The 12302-nt window shown below is 44.4% G+C and overlaps 1 protein-coding gene across 3 annotated transcripts in view; it reads left to right on the top strand.

The window, feature by feature from the left end:
* Positions 1 to 12302, top strand: part of LOC138489520 (zinc finger protein 732-like) — a 298978-nt gene that overhangs the window by 53069 nt on the left and 233607 nt on the right. For all 3 annotated transcript variants that reach the window (XM_069617265.1, XM_069617266.1, XM_069617264.1), the window contains exon 2: positions 7740 to 7866. In XM_069617265.1, the coding sequence (XP_069473366.1) occupies positions 7740 to 7866 (127 nt within the window). The remainder of the gene's footprint in view (positions 1 to 7739; positions 7867 to 12302) is intronic.

Raw genomic sequence — 12302 nt, 5'->3', positions numbered from 1 at the left:
CAAGAGTCCATGTTTTGATGTTACTATGGCCCCTGTTTTCCTTTTTGCAGCTGTAATAATGTCATATCTTTCTATATAGAGCTTAATGCTGGATTACTACCTTCTGAGTGCAGTAATTGTTATTATTTTGCCAATTTATTGGTACTCCATTTATCATTCTTGGAAGAATGATGCTCTGACTCTGTTCTGCCAGGATTTAAACTTGCGCAAACTGGCACTGGCCCGTTAAGAAGTGCAGCTTGCCATGTGTTTCCAGCTAATCACTAATAACAGATAATATAACCCCCAAGGCTACAGATTTACATCTCTTTTCCGCTTACATACCGGCAATCACATATGTGGTGCAATGTTAATTTGGTACTAACGGCGAGCTATGCAATGTGTGTATTCAGTATTAGCATAATATATGTGTACATTGTTGTGTGGTATCAATGATTCCTTTTATATATGGGTTGTGATTAAGTACAACTATGTGTTAATTCTATTGCTTCTTATGTGTTTATGCATAATTATTGATGATTCATAGCAGTTTCATACTAAGGGGAGGTACTGATACTTCAGTGTCTATTCTTGTTACTTTCATTCCCATCCTCACCTCTATGCCAAGTGATCGTTCCTCCTCCCACTGTGGATTCAACTGCTTCTGATTGGGGCTTCTATCATACCCCTTGCCTTGGCATATGCATGGCCTGTAGTGCCTTCCTGTTCCCACTATCAGCTCGTGAAGGCTCCGTGTGTTCTCTTGTTTGCCAGCCATCTCCTGCTGTCTTGCTCCTGTCCCTTCCCGCTGTCGTCGTCCACCCTGTCCCTTCCCGCTGTCGCCCCCCCTGTCCCTTCCCGCTGTCGTCCCCCCTGTCCCTTCCCGCTGTCGTTCCCCCCCCGTCCCTTACTGCTGTCGTCCTCCTGTGTCACCTCCCAATGGCTTCCTTCTATCAACTCCTTATTTCTCAAGCCACCCCTACTTCTCTCCCAACATCTTCCACTCTTCCTCTCCTGAATTTTGAAACTTCAGTCACAACTTTCTCCAAATACTTACACCTCCCCTTCCTGGACTATCCCTTTTATACTCTAGCATGTCCTCCCTTTGGCCCATTCTGGGATTAGGGGGTCGGGGGAGAGGGGGGAGGCCTGCATATGCGTATCCTTATTAGTGCTGATGGGTGATTGTGTACTTTTGGATGTCTTTCCCCCACAACTATAGCACCAAGCACCCAATCTGCCCCACAGCTGGACTGTGGCTATAAGAAGCCAGTCAGCCATCTTGGGTTTCTTATCGCTCTGTCTGTGCATGCCAGTGGGTGTCCGTGGACTGCAGCAGAGCTCATCTGCAGTAGATCCTGTGGGAAGCGTTGTCAGTCCTTTAGAGTTCCTGTGATCGTTTCTGGTGAGGTCCTACCTGCAACTTGCGGAATGAGTTGGAGAGAGGGTGCGTTATCCCCGTGAGGTCTTGGGTCTCTTATCATGGCCCTTGAAGGGCAAGTCGCACTTGCCTGGCATGCAACTCTTTCCTGCCCAGTGGTGGTGCCGAAGGGACAGGGGTGTAAACAAGACGATTCTGCCCATGGGCGGTCATACACCAGTTGAGGGAGCTGTCTGTTAACCCATGATGATTCCACTGTTGGTAAAAGAATCCAAAGCTGTGTATTGCTACACAGCAAGCCCAGATGCACTCAAATAGGGAAAAAAATATCCCTCTATTTCTATTTAAATTCATTAAACATTTGGCGCCAAAAGAGGCGTAAATTTTACGATGTGTTAACAACGTGTGAATTTCTCTTATTTACAACAGAAAGGGTCATTTAGAACATTTGGCAGTATCATTCAGGATAAAATATACAATCATAGATGTCAAACCAATAGAACAATCAGCACGAAAACACTAGAGCTGACTTATGGATTTTAATCTTCTGAGTCCAACAAGTCGTACATTAGTAAGCAAACAGTAGTACAATCAGTGTTCCCTATTTACACATGGAAAGGACACTTGTAGGTGTTCCATATAACAAAGGTGAGAGCAACAAGCGTTAACAAAAAAACCGCTTGTAAGGAGCAACACAATTGTAAATCTGTATAATAGTTACAGTGCAAACAAACTCTAGATGTATGGATTTGATCATTCAACAGTTCGTAAATGAAGTCTCGTATTCAGGTGTGACCCGAATAAGACCGGCGCGTTTCGGTTCATGGAACCATCTTCAGGGGATAGACTTAATTTTTATTTTCATAAACATTAGATTCTAGCACAGTCTCTGTGGGGTAGGAAAGAAAAAAGATATTTCAATAGAACTCTCTGATTTAAATGAAGTCAATTAACATAGTGAGACGAGTCAGAGTCACTAACCATGCTGATATGAGGGCCAGGAAACAGACAGGTAATCCAGACAAGAAACAACGGATAGCCAAGAAACCACAGTATGCTGGGCTATCTATGGAGGTAAGGACAAAAGCCAAGCTATTAAGCCCACCAAAAACAGGCAATCAGTCCATAGCGAAGAGATAGAGAGATTAGAATTTAAGTACAGACGATAAATAATGACAGACTACGACAAATCGTTAGGCATTAGCCTGTGAGAACAAATTCAAGTAAACCGCATGAAAAAGAGGAATTGGAGGCCAAATTCTCATCTAGAGGGTATGACCAGTCAAAGATCACAGAAGTCGCAGACAAAGTGAGGAGCACTGCAAGAGAGACACTATTGACTCCTAAACCCCCCAAGCCGGGAGAAGCACTTGTCTACGTCACTACCTATTCCATGCAGAGTATGAAGATCAAAAGGGTCATTAAAAAGAACTGGAGCATGTTTAGAATGGACCCACAATTACAACAACTGTTTCATGAACCTCCTACTTTTGCTTACAGGAACAGTAGGTCTTTACGTAAGAGCCTTGTCAAAGCTGAAATTCCATCTCCCAGTCTACAGAAAACATTTAAGGGGACTCTTCCATGTCACAATTGCCAGCACTGCGGCAATATCATTAAAGGCAACAGCATATCACACCCCCACTCTGGTAAACCTATTTTTCTCAAGCACTCTTGCACATGTGATGCCCAAAATGTTATTTATGCATTAAAATGTCCTTGTGGGTTATACTACGTAGGCATGACGACCAGAAAAGTCAAAGTTAGATGGTCTGAGCATAAATCTAATATCCGCACTAAGAGTCCCAAGTCCCCAGTATCACTACACTTTTATGAAGCACGTCACACCATTGCACAATTGAAATGTGTTATCTTGCAACAAATCACTGCAGGAAGCAGGGTTGGAGATGTGCAGCGTAAACTATTGCAACGAGAGATTTTATGGATTGAACTGTTGGACTCTCTAAGCCCACGTGGCATGAATACGGAATTCGACCTTATGTGCTTTGTATAAACCTGTGGTTTCTTTGAAAACTAGTATGCTCTGCTTGTATTTATGTCACTCCATTAGCACCATTCACACACTCTGCGATCATTATTATTTGTGTGTTTTAAATTTGACAACATGTACCATCTAGATCGGTAATTACCGCATGATGTATTTTCATTTTTTTTACCCCATTGCTTTGTCGAGCTCCTCCTCACCTCTCATTGAGGTAGACTGTTGACCATTCACTTCCCCGATATTCCCAGTTCTCCTCCGACTTGTGATGTCTCCTTGTCAGCTATTCTTCAAGTTCTGACATGAATCTGACTCTCCCTTTTGCCTTGTTATTGGCTGCTTGCCCGCACCCAGGGCTTTGATTTCTCCTCTGCGTTGTCCATACATCCCGTGGCCTCCTTGAATTGCCCATGGAGTTTAGACTCCTCCATTGTTGTCGATTGCTGTCTCTGTTCCTTTTTGGTTTTTTAGACCTTTTCTCTTACCTTTGTGGATGCTGGTTAGCTTCTGCTGACCGATCGCCATGATTAATCAATTGCCGCACCATGGGGGCACCCCGTAGTTCCTTTGAACGACGGTTGTTGCCCCCACGCGCGCGTTATTTTAACCCCTTGACTGGGTCTTATGTTTGACACGTACTGCCCTTTTCTTAATGACCATTTGTCATTCAACAGCTGTTATGTGCAGCCCTTTCTCCGGACTGCTCGAGACCGCCCCGTCTCTTTCAGTGTGTCACTCTTGTTTACTGTTATATTACCTTGGCAACGCTGCACTCGTTGGTGCCCACACCAAGATGGACGTCGCTTTGGTGCTCTCGCGCGGGGTTACCAAGACGACGCTGTAGTTTGGGAAGCTCAGTCACTTCGCTCGCACAGCAGCGGCGAGATGATCATTGCGGGTTCGCATTGGAAGGTATGCATTTTTGTTTCCCTGAAACCAGTTACACGTTGCAATAACCTGGTCCACGTTTCTCGCTTGGTTGAGATTTTAGTATTACATTATTTTACTTGCTTTTATTATATATCTTGGACTTTGTTGTACAGCTTCACCTTACCTGTATGTGTTGCTGCACTCGTGCAGTGTTCTAAAGCCTCTAATTTCTCTTTTTCATGCGGTTTACTTGCATTTGTTCTCACGGGCTAATGCCTAACGATTTGTCGTAGTCTGTCATTATTTACCGTCTGTACTTAAATTCTAATCTCTCTATCTCTTCGCTATGGACTGATTGCCTGTTTTTGGTGGGCTTAATAGCTTGGCTTTTGTCCTTACCTCCATAGATAGCCCAGCATACTGTGGTTTCTTGGCTATCCGTTGTTTCTTGTCTGGATTACCTGTCTGTTTCCTGGCCCTCATATCAGCATGGTTAGTGACTCTGACTCGTCTCACTATGTTAATTGACTTCATTTAAATCAGAGAGTTCTATTGAAATATCTTTTTTCTTTCCTACCCCACAGAGACTGTGCTAGAATCTAATGTTTATGAAAATAAAAATTAAGTCTATCCCCTGAAGATGGTTCCATGAACCGAAACGCGCCGGTCTTATTCGGGTCACACCTGAATACGAGACTTCATTTACGAACTGTTGAATGATCAAATCCATACATCTAGAGTTTGTTTGCACTGTAACTATTATACAGATTTACAATTGTGTTGCTCCTTACAAGCATTTTTTTTGTTAACGCTTGTTGCTCTCACCTTTGTTATATGGAACACCTACAAGTGTCCTTTCCATGTGTAAATAGGGAACACTGATTGTACAACTGTTTGCTTACTAATGTACGACTTGTTGGACTCAGAAGATTAAAATCCATAAGTCAGCTCTAGTGTTTTCGTGCTGATTGTTCTATTGGTTTGACATCTATGATTGTATATTTTATCCTGAATGATACTGCCAAATGTTCTAAATGACCCTTTCTGTTGTAAATAAGAGAAATTCACACGTTGTTAACACATTGTAAAATTTACGCCTCTTTTGGCGCCAAATGTTTAATGAATTTAAATAGAAATATAGGGATATTTTTTTCCCTATTTGAGTGCATCTGGGCTTGCTGTGTAGCAATACACAGCTTTGGATTCTTTTGCTTTCTTCTGTCCCAAGTGGCCTTGTGACGACCGCCCGATTGCACCAAAAGACTGATTGTAATACTGAACACTACCCTTTGTTGATACACTTTTATTTATAAATCCTACTACTTTCAGACTTTTTACTTAACCTGTCTGTGCACCCCTATACTCCTCTTTCTTGCATTCCGCTGTTGGTCCCTAGAATAAGGCGGGCGCTTTGTCACAGAAAACGCATCTTTAAGGGGAAATGACTTCATGTTAGCATCCCTACTTCCAAGCAAAGTCTGAGTGCAGCTTTAAGTGTGACTGCAGCAACTCCATTCATCTTCAGACATTTCCTGTCTTGCACAATCTCTATTCTTCTACATTACTGATTCCTCTTCAGACATGTCGTATACATTTCCTGTCTTGCACAGTGTCTATTTTTCAACATTACTGATTCCTCTTCAGACATGCCTGTATACATTTCCTGTCTTGCACAGTGTCTATTCTTCTACATTACTGATTCCTCTTCAGACATGTTGTATACATTTCCTGTCTTGCACAGTCTCTATTCCTCTACATTACTGATTCCTCTTCAGACATGTCGTATACATTTCCTGTCTTGCACAGTGTCTATTCTTCTACATTACTGATTCCTCTTCAGACATGTCGTATACATTTCCTGTCTTGCACAGTGTCTATTCTTCTACATTACTGATTCCTCTTCAGACATGCCTGTGTACATTTTCTGTCTTGCACAGTGTCTATTTTTCAACATTAGATTCCTCTTCAGACATGCCTGTATACATTTCCTGTCTTGCACAGTGTCTATTCTTCTACATTACTGATTCCTCTTCAGACATGTTGTATACATTTCCTGTCTTGCACAGTCTCTATTCCTCTACATTACTGATTCCTCTTCAGACATGTCGTATACATTTCCTGTATTGCACAGTGTCTATTCTTCTACATTACTGATTCCTCTTCAGACATGTCGTATACATTTCCTGGCTTGCACAGTGTCTATTCTTCTACATTACTGATTCCTCTTCAGACATGCCTGTGTACATTTTCTGTCTTGCACAGTGTCTATTCTTCTACATTACTGATTCCTCTTCAGACATGTCATATACATTTCCTGGCTTGCACAGTCTCTATTCTTCTACATTACTGATTCCTCTTCAGACATGTCGTATAGATTTCCTGGCTTGCACAGTCTCTATTCTTCTACATTACTGATTCCTCTTCAGACATGCCGTATAGATTTGCTGTCTTGCAGTGTCTATTCTTCTACATTACTGATTCCTCTTCAGACATGTCGTATACATTGCCTGTCTTGCACAGTGTCTATTCTTCTACATTACTGATTCCTCTTCAGACTTGTCGTATAGATTTCCTGGCTTGCACAGTGTCTATTCTTCTACATTACTGATTCCTCTTCAGACATGTCGTATAGATTTCCTGTCTTGCACAGTGTCTATTCTTCTACATTACTGATTCCTCTTCAGACATGTCGTATAGATTTCCTGGCTTGCACAGTGTCTATTCTTCTACATTACTGATTCCTCTTCAGACATGTCGTATACATTGCCTGTCTTGCACAGTGTCAATTCTTCTACATTACTGATTCCTCTTCAGACATGTCGTATAGATTTCCTGTCTTGCACAGTGTCTATTCTTCTACATTACTGATTCCTCTTCAGACATGTCGTGTAGATTTCCTGGCTTGCACATTGTCTATTCTTCTACATTACTGATTCCTCTTCAGACATGTCGTATAGATTTCCTGGCTTGCACAGTGTCTATTCTTCTACATTACTGATTCCTCTTCAGACATGCCTTTGTACATTTCCTGTCTTGCACAGTGTCTATTCTTCTACATTGCTGATTCCTCTTCAGACATGCCTGTGTACATTTCCTGTCTTGCACAGTGTCTATTCTTCTACATTACCGATTCCTCTTCAGACATGTCGTATACGTTGCCTGTCTTGCACAGTGTCTATTCTTCTACATTACTGATTCCTCTTCAGACATGTCGTATACATTTCCTGTCTTGCACAGTCTCTATTCTTCTACATCACTGAGCAGACTTGTATGCTTATAGTGGTGTGTGAAGCTAAATGAGATGTGCACCTGAATGGAATGGCAAAGGCATGATGGAGGTTTCACCCATGATAGGTGCCCCCTATTCTTTACTTGTGGACTACTTTGTGCCCCAGCAACATAACTAGAGAGGCACGTGGATAGGAGTGGCGCAAGCGTAAACTACACAGATGCTATGTTTCTACTTATGATGTTCCCTGATCTGTGATTTCATTCTTTCTGTTCCAGGTGCCACGTACATTTTGTGATGTCACCGCCCGTTTCTCTGAAGAGGACTGGAAGCTGTTACACGTGTGGCAGAAGGACCTGTACAGGAATGTGATGAAGGAGATCCAGCAAGCCTTCAGCTCTCTGGGTGAAGATAATGAAGTGGACTTCTTATCTAAACATTCGCCAGATCAAATGCTTTCCGGTGTTTGTAAATATGATTCTCCTGACCTTTTCAGTAAAACGATAAGCATGCTAGGGTAAACATCCCTCCAATGTACTCAAGCCTGTTATGTTGTCACTTTGGACATCTGTGTCGAGAATGAACCGTAGTGATATGGATTGAGGCTATCATGCCACAGAATGGCAAACCTGTTGTATCATAGCAGCTCCTGGTGCTCACTTCATACTGTGGCACCTCATGAGGGTAGATTCAGGGGGTCAGAGGCTTCTAGAGCGACACATGCATGAAAAAGAAGCGCTCCACGTTGGCTATATCTATTCGGCAGTAATGTTGCACACTGTTGAGTGGTGTAGAGGGACATAGGTTGTCACCAAGCTTGGATGCAGACTGCTGCCTTGCCTCATCAGTTATTAGGGTATTTAGGGACTGCCGACCTCGGTTCAGGAAGCAACGGAGCGCTTTACAATCATAGGGGGAAGAACCCTGTGAGTGAAGCAGAGAATCAACGATGAAGGGAGGTAACAACTGGGGCGGTGGGGGGCAAGACAATTTGTCAGCAAGGGATCCACAAGCTACGAGGTGATGAAACACTGGGGAGCAGATCAGCCCATCTCGTATAGGGTGGCGCGTGCATGGTGTGTGGACCTAGGTGTTGGGGAGGAGCCATTGCTCGAAGAGCAGGGTCTTGAGCTCCTTCCTGAGGCAGGATGAGCATGCAGCGTGAGAAGATTGGGAGCTTGTTTGCAGTAGCACACCGATCCAGATGATCTACTTCTCTTTGAAGTCTTGGTTGGCGATATACTGTGCTGAGGGTTTACAGACTTTGTTGGCATGCATTTGAGCCCTCTTGAAGGGCCCGCTTAAGTTGCAGAAGTCACTTGCAGGACTCTAGGGGACTGAGACTCGAGTACCAGTTTCCCAGATGTAGTCAAGCTTTTGGTTTTTCATGAAGGTTGCCGCCTTATCAGAATCTGTGCGAGGCAAGGGCCTTTCCTCAACCATCTTTGTTTTTCACTCGTAGGCAAGGGCACATGGACCTGCACGTATTCACTCAGTGAGGGGTAATCACTCCTTGTATACCAGACTCCTAGCAGAGGATTGTTGTATTTTCAAGCCCTCTGCTAGGAGCCAATCATTAACACTTGTTGGTAAGGTGGCTTCCCTTTTTGTTTTTGTCCTTACCTTGTGCCTGAGGCTGTAGGAGGTCATGTGAGGTAGAGTAGGCAATGCAAAGAGTAAATCCCAAATGCCTGACCCTTCTTTCTGTACAATTTGCTCCCTTCTGTGTCCTGTACTGCAAAGGGCTTTGTATACTGCCGGGATATGGCCAATGAACATAGCGTTACTGCTACTCAGTCCGGCGCTATTAGTGCCGGATCACGAGTAGTGGTGCAGCAGTAAGTTCTCATTCCCCATGGGGTAATAGTGCGGCCGGTAATTGTGCCGAAAACAGGCGGTAAGGGGACATTTTACCTCCAGCAAAAAGCTGGAGGTAAAACTCCAACTTATCGCCCAACTCATGATTGGGCCAGTCCTTAAATGCAGCCGTAATAGCCACCGCTTTTAAGGACTAAGGCCCAACTCATGACGAGGCCCTAGTATGAGGATTTCAGACTTGTCGCCATTTAACCCCTTAAGTGCCAAGGATGCGTATGCTCGTCCTTTTTTCATAGTCTTGCATAATAAGTTTAGTTGAGCTATTGGGTGTTGCTTGCGCTACAATACAGATAGATAAATGGCACGGCTTGTAGGTGTTGTTTGGTTATTTGCCCACCCATGGACTGCCCATGGCCATGCTAATCCCTATGGCCATTCCCACCCAGCTCCTGCCCCTCCTCGCCAAAAACATCTTTTCATGGGAACTCTTTGGACTTGCTTTAAACAAGCCTTTCAATCAATCTTTGCACTCAAAGTGCCTGCCAGTGTTTTTTCAAAGCATAAGTCTGAGAGTTAAGGACTTATTTGGAGGTGTAAACGCACCACTGGTGTAATAAAAATGTATTAACCAGGACTGCCTTCAACCACTCTCTTTGTAAGCACTATAATAATATTTTTCATTTATATAGCGCTACGAACCCTCAGGCATCTGAGCGCTGCTTATTACTACCCACAGTGTGCTCATTCTTCGACCTCGGAAAGATGAAATGCTGAGTTTGGGCCAGCTGGGATTCAAACCTGTGTCAGCAGGTTCTGCACAGATGTCAAAGCGAGCGCTCTACTCGCTGTGCTGTCTGACCGGCACTATGCTTGTCCTTCACTGAAATCCTGTTTAAAACGAGCATTGGCAAAGCCAACAGTTTTTAACCTGTGTGTAAGCATTGGGCATTTGTCAGACACTGCTATTAGAGGCCCAGGTACTTGCACCATTTTGCACCCGCTGCCATTGATGGGCAGTAAATACCACTATGGCAGTGCCTGGCAAGTGACTTTCCCATGCCTACACAAATTCCCAAGCTATCGGCATTGCCGACGCTTGTTCATTTGTTATCCAGCTCTTAATGAACCTGAGGCAATTACGGATCGTGAAGTCCCTAACAAGGGAGGCTGAGGGTGGGGTCATGGGGCGAGTGGGATGCATACATTTGAAGGTTCAGGCAATGAGGCATTTGAGAGGGAGCGCCAAAAGGACCTCATTGACTTCTTGCAATCTTTGCTCCTATAAAGAACTGACTCCAATATCTCTGCTTCTGCCATCGATTGCGCAAGCAGAGACGTTGAACCAGAGGCTGTGACATTCGATGACCGCATCATGGTGAACGGCGGTGAATGCTGCTGGCAGGATGATGATGATTCGAGTTACCCATTAGTGCCGTCTAGTTGCTTAGAGATGGTTACCCTAATATCAATCAGCGCTGTTATGTAAGAGTGGCTGGGGTTTCGTGTCTTAATAATGATGGAAACCTCCCTTGCTGGAAGGACTTGATGATGATGATCAAAGGAGCGCTGGGATGAAGGGTGAAGGGGGGGGGGATCAGACAGACCTGAATCCTTGATGGCCTTCGTGATATCAGGGCTTAGGCTTTGTTAAAATGGTTAATCTGATTTATTGGGTATTTATAAAGTGCCTATGTAGCAAATGGTGCTGGTAGAGTGGTGATTGGCGGTGGAGCTGCTTGCAAAGAGTTGCCGATCAGTCTTTGATCTTTTTGATAACAGAACTTGTGGCTAAGATTACGAATGTTCTGGGTGGAAGACACTTGATAGGCGAGACATGATTTGCAAACGTTGCTGTTCTGAGCTTCGTCAATCCTTTACGTGAAGAAACGCCTCAAGAAATGGTGTTGGAAGTGACCAAGAAACCGGTCTAGTCCTAAGTGTGGTCCATCTCCAGGTTCTGCGTTAAGATGCATTCCATGAGTGGCCTTTAGAGTTTGTGGGACATCATATTCATTGTAGAAAGTTGGAGTTGGTTCTTCAGCCCATACATTGCAGCCATCAAGTATTATAATGTTATTGCACAAGCAAGGCTGAGTTATGCTTAGGGGGCTGTGAATGGCATCTAGGATGGCATGGTTGGGTTACACTTCACGGGCTGTGAATGCCATCTAGGATGGCAAGGCTGGGTTATGCTTTGAGCACTGTGAATGGCATCTAGGATGGCAAGGCTGGGTTATGCTTAGGGGGCTGTGAATGGCATCTAGGATGGCAAGGCTGGGTTATGCTTCGAGGGCTGTGAATGGCATCTAGGATGGCAAGGCTGGGTTATGCTTAGGGGCTGTGAATGGCATCTAGGATGGCAAGGCTGGGTTATGGTTCGAGGGCTGTGAATGGCATCTAAGATGGCAAGGCTGGGTTATGGTTCGAGGGCTGTGAATGGCATCTAGGATGGCAAGGCTGGGTTATGCTTAGGGGCTGTGAATGGCATCTAGGATGGCAAGGCTGGGTTATGGTTCGAGGGCTGTGAATGGCATCTAAGATGGCAAGGCTGGGTTATGGTTCGAGGGCTGTGAATGGCATCTAGGATGGCAAGGCTGGGTTGTGCTTCGAAGGCTGTGAATAGCATCTAGGATGGCAAGGCTGGGTTGTGCTTCGAGGGCTGTGAATGGCATCTAGGATGGCAAGGCTGGGTTATGCTTAGAAGGCTGTAAATAGAATCTAGGATGGCAAGGCTGGGTTGTGCTTCGAGGGCTGTGAATGGCATCTAGGATGGCAAGGCTGGGTTATGCTTAGAAGGCTGTGAATAGAATCTAGGATGGCAAGGCTGGGTTGTGCTTCGAGGGCTGTGAATGGCATCTAGGATGGCAAGGCTGGGTTATGCTTAGAAGGCTGTGAATAGAATCTAGGATGGCAAGGCTGGGTTATGCTTCGCAGGCTGTGAATGGCAAGGCTGGATTACGCTTTGAGGTCTGTGAATGGCATCTAGGAGGCAAGGCTGGGTTATGCTTCAGGGGCTATGAATG

The sequence above is a fragment of the Ambystoma mexicanum genome, chromosome 9 (assembly GCF_040938575.1).
Source record: "Ambystoma mexicanum isolate Mex_15411 chromosome 9, UKY_AmexF1_1, whole genome shotgun sequence".
NCBI classification, from domain to species: domain Eukaryota; kingdom Metazoa; phylum Chordata; class Amphibia; order Caudata; family Ambystomatidae; genus Ambystoma; species Ambystoma mexicanum.
Note: the sequence above shows the minus strand (reverse complement) of the source record. Positions and strands in the feature narration are given on the sequence as shown.